The following is a 23,673-nucleotide window of genomic DNA, read 5'->3' as shown; positions in this document are numbered from 1 at the left end:
ACCTTTAAGTGTCATTAATTGGTTGTAATTAGTTTAAATATGCCATTTAGTTCAACTCTTTCAAGTAGCATCCAAAGTTGTAACATAAACTGTGCAACGAAATTAGCTACGAGACCACCATGTCTTTTTTAGCTACTATTGAAAGTACTTTTTCCAGTCCGAACCGTTCGGACGAAGGCCAAAGTACAGGGCCAATTGGCTGCCTGAATTCAAGTGAAGAAACATTTTGGGCTGTTGTAGTAAAGATTAAAGTCAAAGGTTTCAAGCTAACAGTTCTCCGTAAGCGCCTGGTTGTAGACTTAGTGTGATGGAATTTCTCAATTGCTGGTTTTTTGTTGATGTTTTTTTTGTTATGTTTGGTAGTTTTTTTTGGTTGTGGTGGTTGTTTTTCACAGGAACAGGTTGCAATCCTGTGTCCAAACTTTGTGGAAGTAGGAAACAAACCCTGAAGCTTATATTCTCAAGTAGAGCATTAATTCACTGTGCTAGCCTAGGGTGTTTGAAGATCAGAGAGTTTTTGTAATAAAAGAAAAAATCCTATGGAGGACACTCTTATGTTGGCAATGTTTCATTATGGTGACGTAATTCAGACGACACTGAAATGACAAAAGTGCAATAGAATTTGTTTATATATTAAAGAAGAAAACTAAAGTGGAAATCCAGACGAAATAGAAATTAGCCAACACCTATGAGAATAAACTTTTTGAATTAAACTACAGCTATCAAAATATTTGAATGGGTGTATAGCACTATGGAGGCAGATACGTCAGAAATGCTAACAGAAAAGAATAGATAATTCAGCTTGAAGTCCCCGCAAGTCGCACAACTTTGATCAAAAAGAGCTGCAACTATTAACTTTAGACATTTGTACTTGATTGAATCGTTTACAGAGCCTTGGCAACTTACTATCAAAGGTAGGTTTACACGGTGAACAGATTCAGACGGTTCTAAATAAATATATCAAAGAATACGTTAGGTGCCCTCAACGCCATGGGCATAGTACTATGCTTGAAAAGGAAACTAAAGTTCAGTTTATATTATGTCATAGTTGCAATTCCTGACGTTCTGTTTCGCCTATTACAACGGCCTTCTTAGTTCTTAACATAAGACGTTAAGTAGAGAGACAGAAGCTGTAAATTAAAAAACAAGTTGCAAAAGCGCAAGACGTCTTATTCAAATAGTGATAGCGCGTAAAATACAAATGATTGTAAGCTGTTTACTTATCACAAAGCAATAGAGATGGTACCGTTCTGTGAAAACGGACGGTCTGATGTCAATCTGCTCTGATCCAGGGCTGCCATGGTTACAGATTTCCTGTGGAACTGCACAGTTTCCAAACGGGTTTAGGTTCACAGATTTTTACCATTGAGCAATGCAAAGTCACAGGTTTCGAAGGTGAAGATGGACGTATCTTTGCTAGAAATTTTTCTTAGCGGCATTCAACAGGGTCTGGTTTTTAGCAAACTTGAGACTTACTTGCAAGGAAATTTCAAATGGTCTCTGAGGGATTACATAGCAATGGAGAATCAACAATTAGGCCCCTGTCGTAAGTTTTGAATTTAGAAACGTGTGTTCTTATCGCAGAATTTTTTTGAACTACTAGCTGAGCATTGGAACATCATAGATATATGTTTAAGGACTCGGTTGAAAGGAATATTCCAGCTTCTTTTGTAATTAACTAAGCATAATATTTAAAACAAAACAAAAAATGTATCTTCAAATACAAGATGATATAATACGCGTATCTTTTGACAATTACGATATAAGACCCTATCTTTTGATAATTTCTTTTCTGAAATATGATATCATGGTTGAGTGATTCCGTTAGCTGACTCCCTGTGGGTCTGTTCTTTTCTAGATTCCAACTGATATGCTCTTTTCTAGATTCACGGTATGTTGTACGTTGCGTTTTCCTCTATTAAACCTTGAAAATTTTCCTATCACCTTAAAAAGGAAACGTCAGACGTATAATATTGTGCGGATGGAAGCATTGAACACACCCCACGAAAAATTCATCTATTGAAATTATATATCTATTCATCTATCTATCTACTCTCTTTAAGCGGTCAACAATTGTATGGACGGCATATACTAATATAATAGACTGCATACGGGTTAAAGCCATAAACGACGTCGAAATATTGAGAAAATTGTGAAAAACGGAACTGGAAGGTGACGCAGTCATTATTAGCGTTGTCGCTGCCCCACTTATGTTTAGATATTGCTTAAGGTTGATTTCCGAAGGTTTGATAAATAGATATTATATAACTCTTCAACATTTTCAGATAAACATGTTAAGAAAACTGGAACTCTCAAAACTGATTTTAAGCAGGCTATACAAAACGAAAAAAATAGATAATGATGAAGGGAGTAACGAAAGGCGTATGATAAAAATATTTAGGATTACAATTAAAAATACTCTTTCAAGATTTACATAATTTGCTTAATGGCCGAAATTGTCTGTTTACTTCAGTATTCAAGGACTATAATTATAGTTTTTTTTAGTTTGTTGAGACTGCCAAAGAAATATGTCGGCGAATTCGCAGCCAGGGCCACTGGGCGGATTTTGTTGATCCAACTTCTGGTCGTCCATATTTGGGAGATTATACGCCTGCCACCTTCTTTGAAACTGATTGTCGGTACAGACAATTTGGATTCACGATTGAGGACCTTGGCTGTTGTAAAGTGTTGCGCCATCACAAATGGGGAACACACTGTTTTGTTGGTAATTTTTTTTTCTTTGCTGTTTTTGCTATTCTATCTTTGTCTTAATGGATTTTCTTTGGGGTACTGGAGATGGGGAATTGTAGATGTTGGCTCTAAAGATGCAGACTACTTTCGAAGCAAAAAAAGAAATAAAAAACGCCAAAATGTGAATTAAATTCAATTAAATTAAACAAAAGCATTTTCTAAGCAGATTCTACATCAAAGGCTGCCGAAAATTAGAATCGATGTAGATTTATCTTTCAAAAGTTGTCATTACTGTCGTCGCGCTAATATGGACAATTATTTGAAAGCTTAATTTTAGTGAATTGAGTCATACTAGGCTTCATCACATGTAGAGGTGTATAATCGCACTACGGCTATTATAGAGGGGGGCTAGTGGATCTTTGGAATTGGGGTGCCTTAAATCTCAAGAAATGCATTATATGTCCAAATTTTTGAACTTTTATCCAGTTTTTAAGCTATAATCTCTCTTCGTCCCTAGGAATATTCTTGGACTAAGCTAGTAATGTAGGTACTGGGGGTGATAGCTCACTTCTATAGCAGACATTTTTATTTTAACTTCTAAGATTTTATTCATATGCTCTCTGGCACAAAATGGAAAGGGAAGGGGTCATTCTGAGTGCCTATAGGAAATTTCGGAGGGGGGGGGATAAGTGTTACAAGAACCTATGTTTTTTTAGCGATTAATATAGTACTGCTTCCTATTTTCCTATATTTATCTTGTTTTTAATGTATTCCTGTTTCCGAGGGGAGGGCGCATCCCTCTCTGACTCAACCTGTCGGCGTTCATTTGGGAAATCCCTACTAAAACAATTTGTATGAAGAACTCTCTTTGAAAACCTTTGAAAGGATAGCCCTAAAATTAAGTTCGATAAGGAGTGCGCTTTCCAGGGATGATTATTACTCTTGATGCATGGTTTTGCGAATGTTAAACTTGAATGTAAAAAAGGGAGTTGAAGGATAGTGTGGTTGCCACCTTCGCGTTTATTAGAGTCAAGAATCAAACAGTTATTGGTAACATAGTGTCAGCAAAGAGTGACTCCTGAAGCCCAAATTCTTTAAACTAAATTTTGAGTGTAATTTATGCAGGAACAAGATTTCTTATTGAAGCTCCTTCTAAATATACAAAATTCTATTTTTCCAAATAAAAATTTGTAAAATATTTAGAATAAGAGGGTCTATTCGAATTAAAATTTAAAGATCTAGAGCTTTTTTTTAACAAAAGAGATCACGCCGCGGTGGAGAGTTGAATTCGTACATTTGGACCAGTAAGGCATGTACTTTGGAGTGGCCGGCGTTTACCCCCCCCCCCCCCTGCGGAAAATACCCCCCCCCGGAAAATAGACCGGAACAAACCGGTTTCTTCGTTAGTTTCTTTTAGCTTAGCGTGACAGAATAGATGGGAAATATATAATTTGGGCTATATATTTGCACATAAGGGGAGGGGGAGGGTAAAGTACTTGACAGTTTGAAGTCAGAAAACAATTCTTACTTCATAAGATGAAGAATAATAGTACCTAACACATTTTGCACGCATACCCGCTAGACTTTACAGCGGGTTACAACAAACTTTACAAATACTTTACCCCTCCCCCCTCTTTATATGCAAATATGTAGCCCAAATTATATATTCCCATTCTTTCACTTGTCTTTGTCTTGTCTCACGCCAAGCTAAAAGAAAACAAAAGCTAAGCTAAAAAGAAAGTAAACAAAACAAAACTCAAATAAAATTCTCAAATTTGGAAAGCCTTATTTTCCACTGGGGGGGGGGGGTATTTTCGGGGGGTTAAACGCCTAGGACCGTATTTTGGTACGAATAGGGCCAAAATGCTACCGAGAAAAAATTCTGACAGCAATTGATTTAGGTAAGATGAGAAGGCCTTTGATTCGTTAAGCCATGAAATATTGTTGTATAAATTAAACCACGGTGGGATACGAGGACCAGCACACGATTTTATCGCATCTTACCTAAGTCTTTGCTCCCAAGTGACTATGATCAACGACACAATTTTAGATCCATGTCTGTTGTCAAATATTGGTGTCCCGCAAGGCTCAATCCTGGGACCACTGCTTTTTATAATTTATATAAATGACCTTCCATCAGCGACAGAAAACCTTGGTCTGAATGTTCTTTTTGCTGATGATGCCGGATCATCACTTACTAGACATTCGGAAGAAGATCTCAATGAGAATCTGGAAATCGTATTTTCACAACTTCTTGTATGGCTAAAAGCTAATCGTTTGTCACTAAATGCATCAAAAACCAAATTTATCATTTATAGTAGAATTGGGCAGAATGCTCAAGGAATTTTAACTATATTTGATCATGCTACAAATATTCAAATTCAAAGGGTAACTTCGTTCCAGTATCTGGGTATTATTATTGATGAAAATCTGTCATATAAAGAACATTGTAATGGATTACGGGTTAAAGTTGCTCAGGGGGTTGGTATTATGCGAAGGTTTCAGCATTTTTTTCCATATGGAATCCTACGTCTCATTTATTTTGCGTTGGTTCATTCCCATCTTACGTATTGTCCTCTGATATATTTGGCAACATTCAGATGTCATGTGAAACCGATACAAATTCTTCAAAACCGGGCTCATCTAATTTTAAAGAAATATTTACCATCACCGTCTTCGTATCCTAATAAGAGTAAAACTGAAACTCTATATCTTCTAACTAATATTTTGCCTGTTTCACAGATATTCACCCTCAATTCTTTTTTATTTAAGGTAAAATATGACCGGTCGGAACTACCTACGTACTTTCGTTCGAATAATTTTTTCCCTGTCCAACATGCCCATTCTTATGAAACCCGTCATAAATGGAACATTCAGCACCTAAAATTAAGCACAGAGAGATCACGGTTCTCGCCCTTATTTTCAATCACGGGTTCATGGTGTCTTCATCTACCCTTTATTGATTGCAGCAAATCTCTTCCAAATATAAAAAAGCAACTTCATTCTATCCTTATAAATAATTTTAAGAATTAATAATATATTGAAAATCTGGGTACATTTGATATTATTGTTTTGTTGGGTGTTTTGCCCTGTGTGATGCCAGTTATCGGTTACCCTTATTCGCCCGTTGGTATTTTTTTTTTTTTTTTGGTATTTTCGGTGGATCTTTGCCCGGTGTCGGTGGGTTTGTGGGGTGGGTGTCCGTCTATTGGTGAGTCATGGAATAAATCTTATTTATTATTTTGTTGTTAAACAGGTTTATTACGATTAATGTAATGGGTTTTTGTCATTCGACCTTGTGTCTCCGGTGTTTACCCTGTATTTATGTCTATTTTGTACAGATATTTTAAAATTAAACCTTGAATTAAACCTTGAACCTTGATGTATATGTGTATTTGTGATGCTGCTTCTGAATTTAAGAAATTATATTTGTAATTTTTTTTTTTTTTTATATATATATATATATATATAAGTTTAGAAAAAGGGAATAAACTCCCCTTTAACGGGGGATGATCTTTAGGAAATTTATCCAGTGAAATAAAATATGAGTGGAAACCCTTATTCTCAGAGGCTCATACTGGGTGCTTTAAAAAAGAGAGATCTTGCCAAGGGCAAGATTTGAATTCGTACACTTGGACCAGTAAGGCGTATTTTGGACCGAACAGGGCCGAAATGCTACCGAGCAAAAATTCCGACAACTATTGAAATGGCATTTGCGATGCTGCTTCTGAATTTGCCAAATTCTATTTCCAAATAAAATGTTTTAGAAATTTAGAAAAAGGGAACAAACACCCCCGAAAAGTGGCGTGATCTTGACGAAATTTGTCCAGTAAAATAAAAGGTGACGAACTTTTATTCTCAAAGGCTCATAGTGGCGTATGGCGGTATGCACTTCGTTCCGAAACATGCTTGCAGTCCATTAAACATGAGCGTTTATTACTGGCGTCTTATCCGATAAAGCTAAAGGCTATTGAATATGGTTTCACAACGTTTATTAGGTTGTTGGCAAATGGAATGATTTCTGGGGTAGGGGGCTTTAAGGCTTTACAAAAGTGTTTTAGGCCCATATTCTCAAACCTTCTCTGAAAGGTCCTTCAAATGAATTGAATGAGTTTTCAGATGGCGGCAGATTTAATTCTGGTCTTTCTTTATTAGCAATAATGTATACGACGCAGGATTCAGTATGGTGCTAAGAGGGCGAAAGAATCCCTCTGATTGATAATTTTTTTTTGAAAACGTGGACTTTATTCTAAAAGCTAATACTCTAAATTAGGTCTTTTTCTCTTAGCATTGTTCTGCAAAGGTTAAAACTTTAATGTTAAGTATGAATTTTGAGGGGGCGTTAGAGCTCCTCGTATTTAAGGCGATTCGGGATATGATATTAAAATCCAATGTAAATAAAGAAAATGGACAGAAACGATTCTGTACGCTAAAGTTTTACATTTTGGCTACGGTGCTCTTGTAAACAGCACGATAGTGGGGATGGGTCGGAAAAGGCTATTGATGCCCATTATTAGCTTTAAGCAATGCAACTTTCAATTCATATTTTTTAAAGGGTAACTGGTAAATAAACTCATTAACTAAATTTTTTAAACTCGTAAAAATTTTCAGTGAAGCACTATAAAACTTTAGTGTAAACAATGAGGAGCTGGGGAGAGGTAGATCCTCATTTGCGGGATAATTTCTGTTAGTTTCAAGTTTCTGTATCCCTCTACCTTTATTTTGGAAAAAAAGATTTTTAATGCGTAAAAAGAAATGATCTATGGTGGATTAGTCTTGTGCTCTTTTTTATGATTTTTCTTTTCAAGGCTCCATTTTTACAAATGCTCCACTTGAGTCCGATGTTGTAGCTGAGGTATTAGCAGAAATGGATCTCCTTAACCACAATGGAGCCTAGAGAGCTGATGTCTTGCCTTTTGTTTAACGGAGGTTTATTGCAGAATATATTTACCAGTTAATTTCTATTTTTTGTCAGATTTTATGTTCAATTAAAAGTCATATGTGCATAAGGGATTGAAAGAATAAAGATCTTAAATTTTAATTTGGTTGTGTTTAGCTAAATTTTCGGTAAAGTGTTATGTTTATCATAGGCAGGGCAGTCGCGATGCCTAAGTAAAGAACGATGTTGGCGCAATGTATCATTTTTTAGTTTTTTCTTAGACCAGGGCACTTCATATCGAAGGAGTTGTCATAGAAACATCGAAAAGGGCTCATTCGATTGGAAATTAGAATGGCTAGTGCCCTTTTCAATAGCCAACAGTGATTGGAAAGCAACTAACACCCCTTCCACGTCCGCCATTTCTTCAAAGACATCCAATCAAAATTTTGAGATTCACGCCATTTTGTTCAGCGTAGTTGATTTCCAGATAGAAATTATGTTATAAAGGAGGACACTCCCCCCCCCCCCTACAGACCTCACGGCAAGGGCTGTAAATTATGTCCTGGGGTCATATAAGGTTTTTATAGAAAGCTTTGTCGTAGAAACTTCAAAAACGGTCATTCCATTGGAAATTCAAAGGTGCCCTTTATAATAGTTGGAAGTGATTGGAGGGAAACTAACCCCCCTCTTATGCCCACCTTTCCCCCAAACACATCCAATCCAAATTTTGAGTTAGCCATTTTGTTTAATGGAGTTGAAAGTTCTGGAAATTAGGTCTTTGAGGATGGCACCCCCCCCCCTTGAGCCCTCAGGGCAAGGGTTGTAAGTTATGCCCTGGGGCCATATAAGGTTTTTATAGAAAGCTTTGTCGTAGAAATTTCCCCAAACACATCCAATCAACATTTTTAGATAGCCCTTTCGTTCAACGTAGTTGAATGTTTTGGAAATTAGGTCTTTAAAGATGACACCCCCCACACACACAGCCCTCAAAGCAAGGGCTGTAAGTTATGCCCTGGGGGCAAATAAGTTGTTTTATAGAAAGCTGTGTCGTAAACACTTCAAAAAGCTTTCATTCGATTGGAAATTGAAATGGCTAGTGCCCTTTTTAATAGTCGAAAGTAATTAGAGAGCAACTAACCCCCCTCTCACGCCCACCTTTTCCCCAAATACATCCAATAAAAATTTTTAGATAGCCGTTTTGTTCAACGTAGTTGAAAGTTTTGGAAATTAGGTCTTTAAGGATGACACACCCCCACTGCCCTCGGGGGAAGGTTTGTAAGTTATGCCCGGGGGGTAAATAAGGTTTTTATAGAAAGCTTTGTCATAGAAACTTTAAAAAGGGCTCATTCGATTGGAAATTAAAATGGCTAGTGCCCTTTTTAATAGTCGTAAGTAATTGCAGGGCAACTAACCCCCCTCTCACGCCCACTATTTCTCCAAACATATCAAATCAAAATTTTGAGATATTCATTTTCTTCAACGTAGTTGAAAGTTCAGGAAATTAAGTCTTTGATGATAACCCCCCCATCCCCCAACCCTCAGGGCACGGATTCTAAGTTGTGCCCTGGGGGCATATAAGGTTTTTACAGAAAGTTTTGTAGTAGAAACTTCAAAAAGGGCTCATTTGATTGGAAACTGAAAGGGCTAGTGCCTTTTTTAATAGTGGAAAGTGAACGGAGAGCAACTAGCCCCCCTCTCACACCCACCATTGGAAGGCAACTAACACCCCTTCCAAGCCCACCATTTCCCCAAACATATCCAATCAAAATTTTGTTATAGTTATTTTGTTCAACATAGTTGAAAGTTCTGGAAATTATGTCTTTGAGCAGGACACCCCCCCCCCCCACAGTCTTCAGGGCAAGGGTTATAATTTATGCCCTGGGGGCATATAAGGTTTTTATTGAAAGCTTTGTCTTAGAAGCTTGAAAAAGGGCTCATTCGATTTTAAATTCAAAGGGCTAGTTCCCTTTTAAATAGTCAAAAGTAATTGGAGGGCAACTAACCCCCCTCTCACGCCCACCTTTTCTCCAAATAGATCCAATCAAAATTTTTTGGATAGCCATTTTGTTCAACATCGTTGAAAGTTTTGGAAATGTGGTCTTTGAGGATGACAACCCCCCCACACACACACAACCCTCAGGGCAAGTGTTCTAAGTTATACCCTTGGTATATATAAGGCTACTATTGAATGATTTGTCATAGAAGCTTCAAAAGTAGTTCTTTCAATTGGAAATTAAAATGGCTAGTGTGCTTTTTAATAGTTGAAAATGGTTGGAGAACAGCTAAACCCCTCTCACGCTCACCATTTCCCCAAACACATACAACCAAAATTTTGAGATAGCCATTTTTTCAACGTAGTTGAAAGTTTCGGAAATTTTGTCTTTGAGGATGACAACCCCCTCCCCCCCCACAGCCCTCAGGGCAAGGGTTGTAAGTTATGCCCTGGGGCATGTAAGGTTTTTATAGAAAGCGATGTTGTAGAAACTTCAAAAGGGCTCATTCGATTGGAAATTGAAAGGGCTAGTGCCCTTTTTAATAGTCGAAATTGATTTAAGGGCAACTAACCCCCCTCTTACGCCCAACATTTCCCCAAACACATCCAATCAAAGTTTTGAGTTAGCCATTTTGTTCGGCGTAGTTAAAAATTTCTGGAAATTATGTATTTGAGGATGAAAAACCCCCCAAAGCCTCCAGGGCTAAGGTTGTAAGTTATGCCCTGGGGGCATATGAGGTTTTCATAGATAGCGATGTCGTAGAAACTTCAAAAGGGGCTAATTCCATTAGAAATTGAGAGGGCTATTGCTCTTTTTAATAGTCGAAAGTGATTGGAGGGTAACTAACTCCCCTCTCACGCCCACCATTTTCCAAACACATCCAATAAAAATTTTGAGAATGCCATTTTGTTGAACGTAGTTGAAAGTTCTGGAAATTAGGTCTTTGAGGATGACAAGCCCTCAAGGCTAAGGTTGTAAGTTATGCCCTGGGGGCGTATAATGTTTTTTTTTTATAGAAAGCATTGTCGTGAAAATTTTAAAAAGGGCTCATTCGATTGGAAATTGAAAGGGCTATTGCCCTTTCTACTTTTTATAGAAGGGATGGTTTGTTAACTTCAGAAAAGGCTCAGTCTTTCTGCCTGAAAAAGACTATGTCAATATAAAACGAACAGAAATGCTCGATTTGAGTTTGACTTATTTTGATTTCTGTTTTGTTTTTTTTTTGATACTGATTTGTGGTAGTTGTATGCTTGGTACATTATTTGATTTTATTTTTGTTCATTTTTGGTTTAATGGACTTCTTTACTTTATTTTGAAAACTTATTTTGTGCAAAAATTTTTTTTGATTAATTTATGTTCGTCTTATACTGACATAGTCTTTTTCAGGGAGACTCTTAGAGACTGAGCCTCTTCTCAAGTAGGAAAAATTAATTTGTGACTAGTAAGTAAATGCCTAGTTATCGAGGACGAGCTGTAATTCACAGTTAGCAATTATATAAGAACAAAACGCTGATACTGCTGTACAATATCAACTAAGTACCGCTATTTTATACAATAGTCGACCAAAGGGGCGTTCGCCGTGCATACCTTGATCCTGTCTGCGTTGTTCGCCACGCACACCTTGATGCTGTGTCTGCTTTTAATAAGCGTCTTGCAAGACATAAATTCATAAAGGGATTATTTGCGACGCGTTGTGTCTTCAAAGAAAATTAAAGTACCAATTGTCAATATCCAAGGGAAGCGAAGCTGACTTAAAATCCCAACTAGGGAAAATTATATTAAGTATCAACTGCAAAAGCAAGTTATTTGAAAATTGCCGACGCTTTCACTGTCCTCATTACTTTTCTCAATAAACTTACGTTAATTGGTTCCCAGTTCTAAATCTGCTTTCTAAATCCAGTTCTGTAAATCTGCTATTGAGCAGATTTACAATGTTAAGCTGGCTTCGCTAAGCAGCTTAAGAATAACGCTCTGGGGCTTTAAATGAGTGCAGCATAAATAATTTGTATGCTATAGATGCTACTTTTAGCTAATAGTAAGTAAATTAGATTACTTAAAATAAAATATGTATAGATAAAGAAAAGATTAGACACTATGTCATAGGGCTAAAAATCTATGAATAGCCTTTTTTGTAGTAACTGGGATTAACAAATCCAAATAAGTAAAAGCTTTTAAGTGTGTCATGGATATTATCACGTTTTAAAGGCAATTATTGTGCCATACTGACTTAACATTGCCAACTTACTGTACCACCTTAATACTTGGGGACAATTTTGACAGCAGTGATTATTATATTCAGTAAGAGCAATGAATGTGCAATCAAATGTCTTAATTTGTCTTTTTCACCTGATATATTAGTTCTACTAGTGTAAAATAAAATAATAAGGAATACGGTGCTGCTTTAAAGGCTCAGAGTGGAGTTTGGGATGGTGGTGACCAGTTCATTGGAAAAGGCGCATCAAATAATATTTATCTATTAGCTTTCGAACAAAGCTTTGACGAAAGATTTATTTTATTTTTCTTTCCCTCCGGCCTCTTCGGATGCAAGGAGTTGTCCTAGAAACTTCGCAGAGAGATCATTCGATTGTAAATTGAAAGTTCTAACGCCTTTTTAAGATTCAAAAGTGATTGGTGGGCTCCCAAATCCCTCCCACACCCCTTTAAGCTACCCTCGTCCCAAAGACATCAGATCAAAATTTGAGATAGCCCTTTTTCAAAATGGTTGAGAGATCTAATAACTATGCCTCCGGGGATTACATACCCCCCCCCACCCCTCACCGCCTATAGCCCCTGGAGAAAGGGAATTATGTTATTCACGTTTGTAATTGTTTATACATAGGCTTTGCTACTGGGAGAGGGGGCACTTTTGATCTCGAGTCCAAAATGAACAAGGGTATTTAAGGTAAAACTCTAGGAATGAGAAGGAGGATGTTATACTAGATTAAAACATAATTTGTGCATGCAGTTTGTCAAAAGGGAGTTCCAACAATATGTCAGGAGCGGCTTATGGTATTAAGTTGAAACTCTCAGGGGATGTTGAACTAACCAAAAGACAGTATGTGGCTAATACGAGTACTGCTACTACTACGACCATGATTGCCACTGAGATTACTACTACTGCGACAATTAGCACTGCGATTACTTACGACTGCTTGTGATTGCGACTAAATCCTACTGTTATTGCGATTACGGCTGGGACTACTTGTGTCTGTGACTGCAATAACTTACGACTATGACTTTGTGACTGGGACTACTACTGCGACCACCACTACTATTACTACTATTACTACTACTAATACCACTGTAAACCAAGTCGAAAGAGTTTATATGCATCCAGGTTGTCAAAATGGCATAGATGCAATATCTCAGGGACAGAGTAAGGTATTAAGTGTAAACTTTCAGGGCAAGTTGAAGGGGTTGTGAATCGAAATCAAAATACATTACGTACATCCAGATTATCAAAAGGATGTAGGTGTAATATCCTAGGAACAACTAGGTATATTACGTTGCAACTTACAGAGCATGCTGTTGGGGATGTTGAAATAAATGAAAAAGCACTATGTTCACTAAAAGTTGTTAAAAGGACATCTATGATACCTTAGAAACTGCTAACTTTATCAAGTCCAAAACTTTCAGAGGGTGTAAAACTAACTCAAAAGATAATGCATGAATGCAGGTTTGTCAAAAGGATGTATGTGCGATATCTCTGGAACGGCTAAGGGAATTAAATTGAAACTTTTGGAGCATGCCAAGAGAGATTGTCAAATTATATTTGGTTATATTCAAGATTGTGACATGATGTTAGTCTATGGCTTTAGGTCTATGGGATTCCAAAGCTTATGCAGATTCTCAATCCATTTACATGAACAAAATTCCGCCTACCCATACATCCTAAGTTCTAGTACAGCTAGTACTAAAATTTGTTGCAAATTTTTACCAAAATGTAAATAGAAACCCAAAATTTTCGGTCTTAAGGAGAAAAACATAAATGAGCTTTACCAATTTTCTTTTATTAACCAATTGAAAAACTATGTCAATTAAAAACGAACAGAAATCAATTTAAAAAAAAAATTTCCACAAAAGACGATTTTCAAAGACAAGAAGAGATACATTAAGCCTAAGACCAGTACAATTATATTCAAATAGTAAGGCAAGCGCAAAACGAACTTAAATCTCTATGAATAAATAAATGAAACCCAAAAAGAACAGAAATTGCAATAAATAATGAACTCACATAAAACAAAACTAAAATACCACAAACAGGAGTAAGGCTAAAAACAAACAACATAAAATTTCAAAACCGCTTTACTAAAAACAAAATACAATCTAAACGTTTTCTTTTTTAAAATGTATATAAACCCAAAATTGGTTGGACTTTCGGGAATGAATATCAATATATTAAGCTGTCAATCTACGTTCCATTAGTTTTTTCATTAATCGTCGTAATTATGGTGATTTTTGGTTGTTGTTGATGCTATGACCAATAAAGTAAGTAACTCGAAATAACAAGTTAAGAATCAGGCAGAGGAATAGCGCTGCCTAAGTAAAGAGCGATGTGGGCACAATGTTTTATATTCAATGTTATATTCAATATATATTCTTCTAGAGCAGGGCACTTCGTATGGAAGTTGTCGTAGAAACTTCAAAAGGGGCTCATTCAATTAGAAATTGAAAGGGCTAGCGTCCTTTTTAATGGTCGAAAATGACTGGAGGGCAACCAGTTCCCCCCTCGCTTATCATAAAATAAAAAGACGGTTACGGTCACTGTATATGTGAGCGAAATATCTGGTATTTTTTGTGAATTTTTATACACTGTCTAGTAAAAAGGATTTTATCCCTAATTTGAACTTTTATTTTATCGTCATGGAAAGGCAGTGTGGTTCCCGAAATTATCCCGCTTACCATTTTCCCAAACACATCCAATCAAAATTTTAAGATAGCCATTTTGTTGAGTGCAGTTTAAAGGTTCGGCAATTATGTCTTTGATTATGACAACTCCCCCCCCCCCCAGCCCTCAGGTAGGCAGCGACGCTCTATAATAGCTAGAAATATCATTGAAACTTATAAAGGAGCTAGTTCGGTTCAAGATTAAAAGTTGTAGTGTTCCTTTTAAGAGCAAAAAAAAAGATTAGAGGACAAGCAGCCCTCCTCCCGAGTCCATTCATTTTCCAAACACAGTCAATCAAAATTTTGAGACAGCCACTTTGTTCAGCATAGTAGAACAGTCCAGCAGTTATGTCTCTTGAGATATTTTGGGTATATCAATCTCTTGCAATTATGCAATTGGCCCGTTATGGTTTAAAACTAAATGTTGCTTCAAAACTACATCGAAAGGCACTGTGTGCATGGTTGTCGATAAGAAACCTCAGCAATATATTGAAAACGACCGGGGTATTAATTGGAGACTTTCGGGGCTACTATTACTGATTCTGCTCTTACAATTAAATAAATCAAAGGAGTTTAAGTGTATTTACGTTGTCAAAGGCAGTGTTGGTCCGGTACTTGAATACATGTACTTAAGTATAGTTCCAAATACTTAAATACGTACTTAAAGACATATTTTGAAGAGTACTTTGAGTACATACTTAAATAAATTTTCCTTGTACTTATCGGTACTTAAGTACCAAGTACATTTTGTCTTGAACTTCTCTAAATTCGTCTGGAAATTACAACAAATTTCAAAATGTTGGGCTTAGTATAAATCAAGAACAGGATTTTTATGTAGAATTGCGAAGCAGCTATTTTTCAGGCGGCGAGTTTGAATGTAAATCAATGCTGATAGTTCCTGAAAAAGTCACTGGCCTGCTGAATGTGTGAAAATCTAGTCCAAATACGAAATTCCTCATACAATTATATTGGACATTGGAGTTGTCATCCTTATAGTTGGAACTGAGTAAGCCATTTTTGGTAACCTGTCCACCCTCGCTCGCATCAGGCATTTGTTAAATACAAGGAGGAAGCAGAAAAACTGTCTTCTTACAGGAAAAGACTCCTATTGAATGATGGAGAAAATGAAGAAAGAATGGAAAAGGCACTGCAAGATTTGTGTTCTCTTCCAAGTACAAGTAGATCTGAAACGCTACCAAATTATGAAAGAGCAAGAAGCACAAGTGGAAAATTTTTCGAAAAGAAACTAGTGAAACTGAGTAAAAGCCCAGTTGATGATTTGATATTAAACTATGTAGTTGAGTTTACTTACCCTTTAAGCAGAGTTGAGAAACCAGCCTTCAGAAAAATGGTTCAAGGATTGGCCCCATATACAACCGTAATGACACGAAAAGCCCTATATTCGTTTATTGGATCGAAACATATAGCAATGAAAAGATCCTTGATTGAAATATTTCGTGAAACTGACTATCTTTGCACCACTGCTGACATTTGGAGCACAAATAAAAAAAACTACATAGGTGCTAAGGCCCATTGGCTTGACTCTGATTATGTAAGGAAGTCGGCTGCGATTGCGTGCAGACGTTTTATTGGAATCCCATGATTTTTCTGCTTGTGCTACCCATCTAAACTAAATCAATGAAGACTTTGGCTTATGTTAGACAAAAATAGTCAAAACAGTCATGGATAATGGCAGCAATTTTGTTAAAGCTTTCAGGGAGTATGCTGCTCCATCAGTGACAGAGAAAAAGAGTGAACTGCCAGTTTTTAGTGTTTCAGAAGATTTTGATGATGGGGTTGACTGTGATGAAGACACTGTTACCATAAACTCTGTTGGTCGCTGTCTCGACAATAGCATAGATGATATTTATAGTGAAAATTTTTATCTCCCAGAGCATTTGAGATGCTGCAGTCATACACCGAACCTAGTTGCACAAAAAGATAGTGTGCGAGAATTTGTTAATTTTTCATTTCAAAGACTTTATGAATCCGCCATGTCCAAATGACAAAGCATATGGAATACGGCAAATCATAGCACAAAAGCTCCCGACAAGTTTTTGGAAATTATTGGAAGGCGTCCATTCGTACCAAATGCTACACGCTGAAACTCTCTCCAGGATGCAGTAAAGAGTGTGGTAGACATATCTGATGCAGAAAAGTTATCCAGTGCCTGTGATGAGCTGAATCTTCCAAAGTCAAAGCCGGTGGAGAAGGATCTGCTTAAATAGTATTTGCTTATTACAGATCCCTTGTACCAAGCCTTAGATTTTTTCAAGGCGAAAAAAATTGCTATCTTGGTGCTGTTTTGCTAGTACTTTATGGTTTGGAGACTAAAGTAAAAGGACTTCAGAATATCCGTATCCTCAAGCATGCTTTGCCATTAGTAGAGACCATTTTAGGTGGTTGGCATGGACTCTTCTCGCATGTTTTCTCAATGGAATTGGAAGAGAAAGCCTTCAGAGAACTAGTTATAGCTGTTTGCTCTCACCCGAGTTTCAAATTACGATGGTTGACTCTAGCCTAGCAAGGGTAAAAAATAGAACAATAGACATAGTGAACTTAGAAATGCAAAAATTGGCCATGTTTGTCTCCAGTGATGAGCTGGCTGAAGGTGCTGAGAAGTCTGGTAAAAATGAGACTAATGATTTATATTCGTTTATGGAAGATGATGATACTGTTAGTGATCAAGAAGTAAATATAGAAACTAGTCTCAAAGCTGAATTCTTAAAATTCCTTCAAGACAAAAAGAGGACCCTTGATTCTCTGAAAGACTATTCAAAAGTTAGAAAACTGTTTAAGAATTTTAATACCCCTCTCTCATCATCTGCACCTGTTCAGCGCCTATTTTCCGCTGCAGGAGATGTATTGACTGCAAAAAGAAACCGCTTAAAAGATGCTTATTTTGAGAAGCTTTTGCTACTAAAAGTAAACAAAGATGTCACGACTCCTCATTATTTTAAGGACTTTATTTCATACATCTTTTTTCGAAGTAGTAGGAAATTAAACTGTGGTGTTGGTCAGAGTGCTATGGCAACTGTTTAAACGAAGTTTTTATGGTTTAAGTTCATTGACAGATTATGTTCATTGACAGATTATGGCGCCAGAATCCGGATCAATTAAGACCAGTTATTTGCTGACGACCGGTCTTCATTGGTCCAGATTTTGGAATCTGGTGCCAGAATCTGTCAATGAAGACTGAACTTTAGTTTTTTAAGTAAATGTAATGCATTGTTCACATTGGTGTGATCTGCAATCTTACCTCACTACATCCGAATATAATAAAAAAGCCATGTAAAGCTAATATTTTGTTCATTTTGACTTCCATATCTTTTTTGACGCGTTGATATCATCAATTAAGCATTTTGATTGGTGGTGTCTGCGATAAAATAGACCCAAGCTTCATTTTCCTTATTCCTCTTATCACACCAATGTGAATAGTGCTTAATATGGCGTTCAGACGGGAAACATAAGAAAAAACAATTCTGAAAAAGGTTGAAAGCCTATTTGACATAACGATTGGATATGCCAGGCTTGTTATGTCACCCGTCATCTTCACCCAATGAAGCGGTTATGAAAGTCGATACTGGTATAATTTTGAGACAGTTTATATTATTATAAAGAATGAGAAACCAATTTTTTAGTTTTTTTTTGCTATAAAAGTTCTAATATGGTTGAAGCTGAGTTGTTGTGGGTGGTATTGTACTAGAATGGAGTTCCTTTTCACTTCTCCACTGGAAATAATGAAACAACTAGTATCAGTTTCTCTCCTGACGACCTAACCATATTCTTTACCATGCAAAAAAAAACCTTCAAGCCATGTACTTCAAGCCAAGTACGTGCTTAAGTACAATGTACTTCGAGTACTTAATACCGATACTTAATTACTATTTTGGTTGGTACTTGGTACTTCTACTTAAATACGTTTTTGGAGTACTTGACCCAACACTGCTCAAAGAGCATAGATAGAATTTTTTGGAATGATATTAAGTTTTATTATTCAGGTCAACTTGAGGAGCTATAAACTTAAATTAAACAATACTATTTGTATCAGGATTAAAAATTGTTGAGAAATTTTCTCCAAAATACAAATAGCAAGCCAAACTAAGGATACTTATGAAAAAAACTCGAAAAGATATAAAATATTACCGTTTTTCCATGAAAAAGACAATTTCAATAAAACGAACAGAAATTAGTTTAGAAAACTTTCCACAAAACAAATTTTTCAAAGAAAAGTAAAGAGCTCCATTAAGTCAAAAATGTGCAGAAATAGAGCCAAATAACCTCCCAAGCATAAAACTTCCACAAATCACCATCAATCATTAAATGAAAATGAAAACGAACAGAAATTACAATAAATAGCTGAGTCAAACTCAAAACGAGCAAAAACTAACATGAATAAGGCTAACCACACCCGTGCTTTATTAAGACCAGAGCATAATTTGCAGTTTACTGAAAATAGAATAAATTTTCAATGTTTTTGAAAGTAATAATTTCTGTCTATTGATTTTTAGATTTAAAATAAGGTTAAAATATTGGTTTCCAACTGACTATTCGATTATTCATTTATTTTCTTAAACTTGTATTTTGTATAATCCATAAGCATTGATCGTCATTCTTCTTCTAATTCACAGCAGGCGGGCTATTCAGTTAATACTATTTAGCAATTTTCTTTTTGCTTCACTCTGTGGGCTACAGAGCTACTGGCTTGGTCGTCTCTTATTTATTAGATATTGTCAGATATCTTTCAGTAGATCTTTTGACTCAAGGAGTTCAAATATAAGATGATAGATATCGATTTCTGTGGTCTGTGTGCATGTATAGTTGGCTAGGCTCTTGGCTGATAGTGAGATTTTGTGGTGTTTGAAGCATTTTAACAGTTTACAAAGCAAGGTATGTTATGCAGACGTCAGCATATTACATTCAAATAGGCAATGGTCAATTGTTTCATTATTCCTATTGCAATGCCTGCAAAAAGGGGACAGGGGAATTGAACCACTTGAATTAGAAAACTTATATGAGAATGCAAAGAAATTTAGTCCATTCGTTCCAGAACGAATTCTATGATAAATTTTAGAAAGATTCTTATTGGGAAAGGGGGAAAAGATAGGATTAATCTTATTAAAATTAATATCTGATAGCCTCCATCGGTAAATATCTCTAATTGGGATTGGTCTCCCACTTGGCTGGTCAATATTTATAGCATTTTTTGCTATTTCATCAACCTGATGATTACCACTTGTGCCAGAGTGGCTAGAAATGTACTGAAAATAAGTTTTTATGCCACTTGAAGCAAGATTATCAATAATACTGAGACAATGATAAGTGTCAATCTCCAACTTATATTGAGGAGCTGAGGCCAGCAACTCAAGGCTTGATAGAGAGTCGGAATATATGATAATATTATTTGAATTTGCAATGAAAGGTTGGTTTTCCTTAAGGTGTTCTAATAACATGATTATGGCATTTAACTCAGCAGACATTATAGATAAATTATTATATAATCTCTTCCCCATTGCAATTTTCTGGTGAGGAAGGAGAACACTACTTGCAACCTTGTCATTCATTTTCTACCCATCAACAAATATTCGGAAGTGATTTTTATAGGTAATAGTATTAATTTCTGCAAATTTTTTCTGGACAAAAGCAAGGTGGTTTAAATCTTTATTCCGCTTTCAGAACTCAGTATTTATTATGGGACTTGACCAATTCCATGGGGGGGATTGGGGGAAAGTAGGTGCAATAGACTTTGCTGGTATGGGGAAATTCTTCTGAATATTGGCATACTCATCTGCAATGCCTCTATACATGGCTGGATTTCTTAACCAATTATGTAGTGTGTCTGAGCTATTTGATTCGATTTTTTACGATATTTTATCAAGAGAAAGCTACGTCTTTCCCTTATTGTTGTTAATCCACTCTCCATAAGCAGAAACTTGGTGCTTATGGGTTTCCTAAGACCAAGTATCAGGCGTATTATATCATTTTGTGTTGTTTCAATTTTTTGCATCTGGGTCTTTGCACATGCACCATAGACGATGAGCCCATAGTCAATATGGGGTCTTATATATGATTTATAAAACTGGAGTAAGGTTTTCTTATTTCAGCCTAAGGAGGTTGAAAGAAGTCTTTAAAGTATATTTATTCTTTTATATAATTTTTGTATTTTGTTTGAAATGGAGATGGGGAATTTAAGATTTTGATCAAGCATGAGACATAGGTAATTAACACGATTATCTTCTTAATTATTTGTTTTATTTAGAGTTAGCTTTACATTAACATGGTTTCGCTTCCGGTGAAATTGGATTATTTTTGACTTAGTGGGTGCAATGGGTAAATCTGAATGTTGAGAGAATTTTTCAAACTGGAAAAGTGACTTTTGCAGATTTGACTGTGCTATCTGAAAGGTGTTGCCAGATGACCATAGCACCAGATCATCAGCATATTGTAGATTCGTGTGGGGTAGGTTCATGTCCCAGAGATATAGGGCAAATAGGAGGCAACTGAGGACTGCTCCCTGAGGAGGGCCTTTGGTTATTGTTTTTTGGGGTGAAGAGGCTGAACCAACACAAACAATGAAACTTCGCACTTCTATTAAGGATTTAATAAAAGATACTAGCTTAGGGGGTACTCCAAGGTTTGCAAGTTTGTTTAAAAGGATTTGGTGGTTCACATTGTCATATGCCCCTTCAAAATCTGGGAAAGCTGCAACTAGGGCATTATTTTTTGAGAAAGATTCATTTATTGCATTTGTTAGCAAAATGAAAGCATCTGTTGAGGAGTGGTGTTTCCTGAATCCAGTTTGAGCGTGAGGGATCATGTTATTTTTCCCAACAAACCAGAGGAGTCTGTGATAGATCATTTTCTCCATTATTTTCCCCAGCACAGGAGTAATCATTATGGGCCTATAAGACTCAGGGTTATCTTTGGGTTTATTTTTCTTTAGGATTGGTAGGAGGGACGAACATTTCCATATATTGGGGAACATAGAAGATGCCCAAGCGTAATTATAACAATTTAGCAGTTCTTGTTGGTATGAAGGTGTGAGATTCTTTATCCATGTAGGGTGTATGTTGTCGTAGCTGCCGCTAGTTTTGGTCCTAATATGATGTATTGAATTATTCAATTCCTGGATTGAAAATGGATTAGTTTTGTACTTGGATCCTGGGTCTGGTTTGTAATTTTCGTTCATAGGAACTGGGGACAGTTTTCTTTGATTATTTGATGTAAGCTTATAAACACAAAGAGTTGCATATAGGTTAACTTTTCCATTGTCATTGTCATAGTGGGTATTATTATGTATAATTTCATACATGAGTGGGTGGGGGAAGTCTTTTCCCACAGATGTGGCTTATAACTTTGTGTATAATTGGCTCATGTGTTTCTCTGGAGAGACTATTTGCAAAATTATTCCAGTATTTATATTTAGCATCTATTATAGTCCTTTTTAGATTAGATTCTGCTTGTAATTTTTTTAAATATGTAGTAGGTGATGTTTTTTTATGAATTCCGTCCTAACTGCCTTTTTTATTCTCCATTTATTTAGGCACTCATTTGTCCACCATGCTTTAGGAATTTGTTTAGGGAAAGTTTTCTTAGGTGTTGTCCTGGGGATAGCATGAGTAGCTGTATTTATTAGTAAAGATGTCAAGGCTTCAGCATGTGTGTCAACTTTTGTGTTAGAAATGCATGAAATTTGGGTGAAACTTGTAATTTCATCATTTAGCTTATTTTGGAACATAGACCAATTTGCTTTAGTGTTGATATATTTGGAGTTATGAGATATAGTTTCAGCAGGTTCATTTAGGGAGCAAACTATAGCAAAGTGGTCAGTACATAGAGTATCAATTTTAATTATGTAAATTTTATTCAAAAAATTTAATGAAACAATTTGTAGGTCAATTGTGGAGAATCTGCCACTTTTGGGGTTGAAATATGTATTCAGGTTTGGAGGGGTAGCAACAGCTAATTCATTATTATTTGAAGTCATATGCTCAATTAATTTACCAGCTTTATTTGCTGGTTTGTTCCCCCACAAAAGGCTATGGGCATTGAAATCTCCACAAATAATAATATTTTTTAACATATTAGAATTATTTATATAATTAAAGAAATCCTTGGCATCTGTAGTTTGGCCATTAGGGTTATAAAAGCTTATTATGCAGGTTTTTGAATTATTCAGCCAAACACTGATACCAATTGCGTCAACATCATTTGCAACATCTGGAAAATTGATGCCACAAAATTTTATATTAGTTTTCACTAATAAAGCTACCCCACCTCCTTTTCTCTCTGAAGCTTTGTCCTTTCTGAGGATAGTATATCCCAGAGACTTAATGTGTTGATTTTGGGTTAAATGAGTTTCCTGGAGGCAAGCAATATTAGTGGCATTATTATTCATAAAAGATATTAGTTCATTTAGCTTATTTTCTGTGAGTGATCTTACATTCCATTGGAGTATTGATATATGTTGTGTTGTTGATTTATTCTTCATATGACTGTGTATCAATGTTCAGCTTTGTTAAAAGTAAAGCAAGATCTTTTTTTGCTTTATTTTAAATTTATTTTAATTTTCTTATAGAGTTGCTGCTGAGTTGAGTTTCATCATTTTGATTAATTTGATTAAGTCATTTTGATCGTCATGATTAAGTTGGAAAAAAAATCACTTTTATTGCTTTAATAAATAAATAACTATTAAAATTTTAAGGAATAAATATCAGTTTATGTGTATTAGACTGACAATCCACGGTCATTGGTTTTTTTTTTCAGTAAAGTGCAAGTTATGTTCTGGTCTTGAGAAGGCATGGAGGTTTTCAGCCCTGCTCATGTTAAGTTTTGCTCGGTTTGAGTTTGATTCGATTATTTATTGTAATTTTTGTTCCTTTTGTGTTTTATTTATTCATTGATGGTGATTAGTGGCAGTTTTACGCTTGGAAGGTTGTTTGACTTTGTTTCTGCACATTTTTGGCTAAATGGAGCTATTTACTTTTCTTTGAATCACTTATTTTGTGAAAAAGTTTTTAAAATTAATTACCTTAAAAGATTACCTGAAATCGCACTTGCTAGCGATAGAACGAATAGATGGTTTCTTTAGCGATAGGAATAATGGTTCATGTAATAAAACAAGCCTCTATACTCAACGGACTGCTCCTCGTTTACATTTTCTAATCCAACGAAAAATTCAAGATTTCATTTACTTGGCAACTTTCAAGATAATTGTAAAAC

General features: G+C 36.0%; 1 protein-coding gene across 4 annotated transcripts in view; it reads left to right on the top strand.

Annotated features, from left to right (window-relative positions):
- LOC148949267 (cobalamin trafficking protein CblD) overlaps positions 1 to 7,732 on the top strand; it is a 64,005-nt gene extending 56,273 nt beyond the window's left edge. For all 4 annotated transcript variants that reach the window (XM_089092906.1, XM_089092907.1, XM_089092905.1 and 1 more), the window contains 2 exons: positions 2,506 to 2,725; positions 7,500 to 7,732. In XM_089092906.1, the coding sequence (XP_088949032.1) occupies positions 2,506 to 2,725; positions 7,500 to 7,588 (309 nt within the window). In that variant the 3' untranslated portion in view covers positions 7,589 to 7,732. The remainder of the gene's footprint in view (positions 1 to 2,505; positions 2,726 to 7,499) is intronic.
- Positions 7,733 to 23,673: the final 15,941 nt, after the last annotated feature.

The sequence above is a fragment of the Artemia sp. Qi Xiang Cuo genome, chromosome 8 (genome assembly GCF_049724085.1).
Source record: "Artemia sp. Qi Xiang Cuo chromosome 8, ASM4972408v1, whole genome shotgun sequence".
In the NCBI taxonomy this organism is placed as follows: domain Eukaryota; kingdom Metazoa; phylum Arthropoda; class Branchiopoda; order Anostraca; family Artemiidae; genus Artemia; species Artemia sp. Qi Xiang Cuo.
This window is presented reverse-complemented; position numbering and strand designations above follow the sequence as displayed.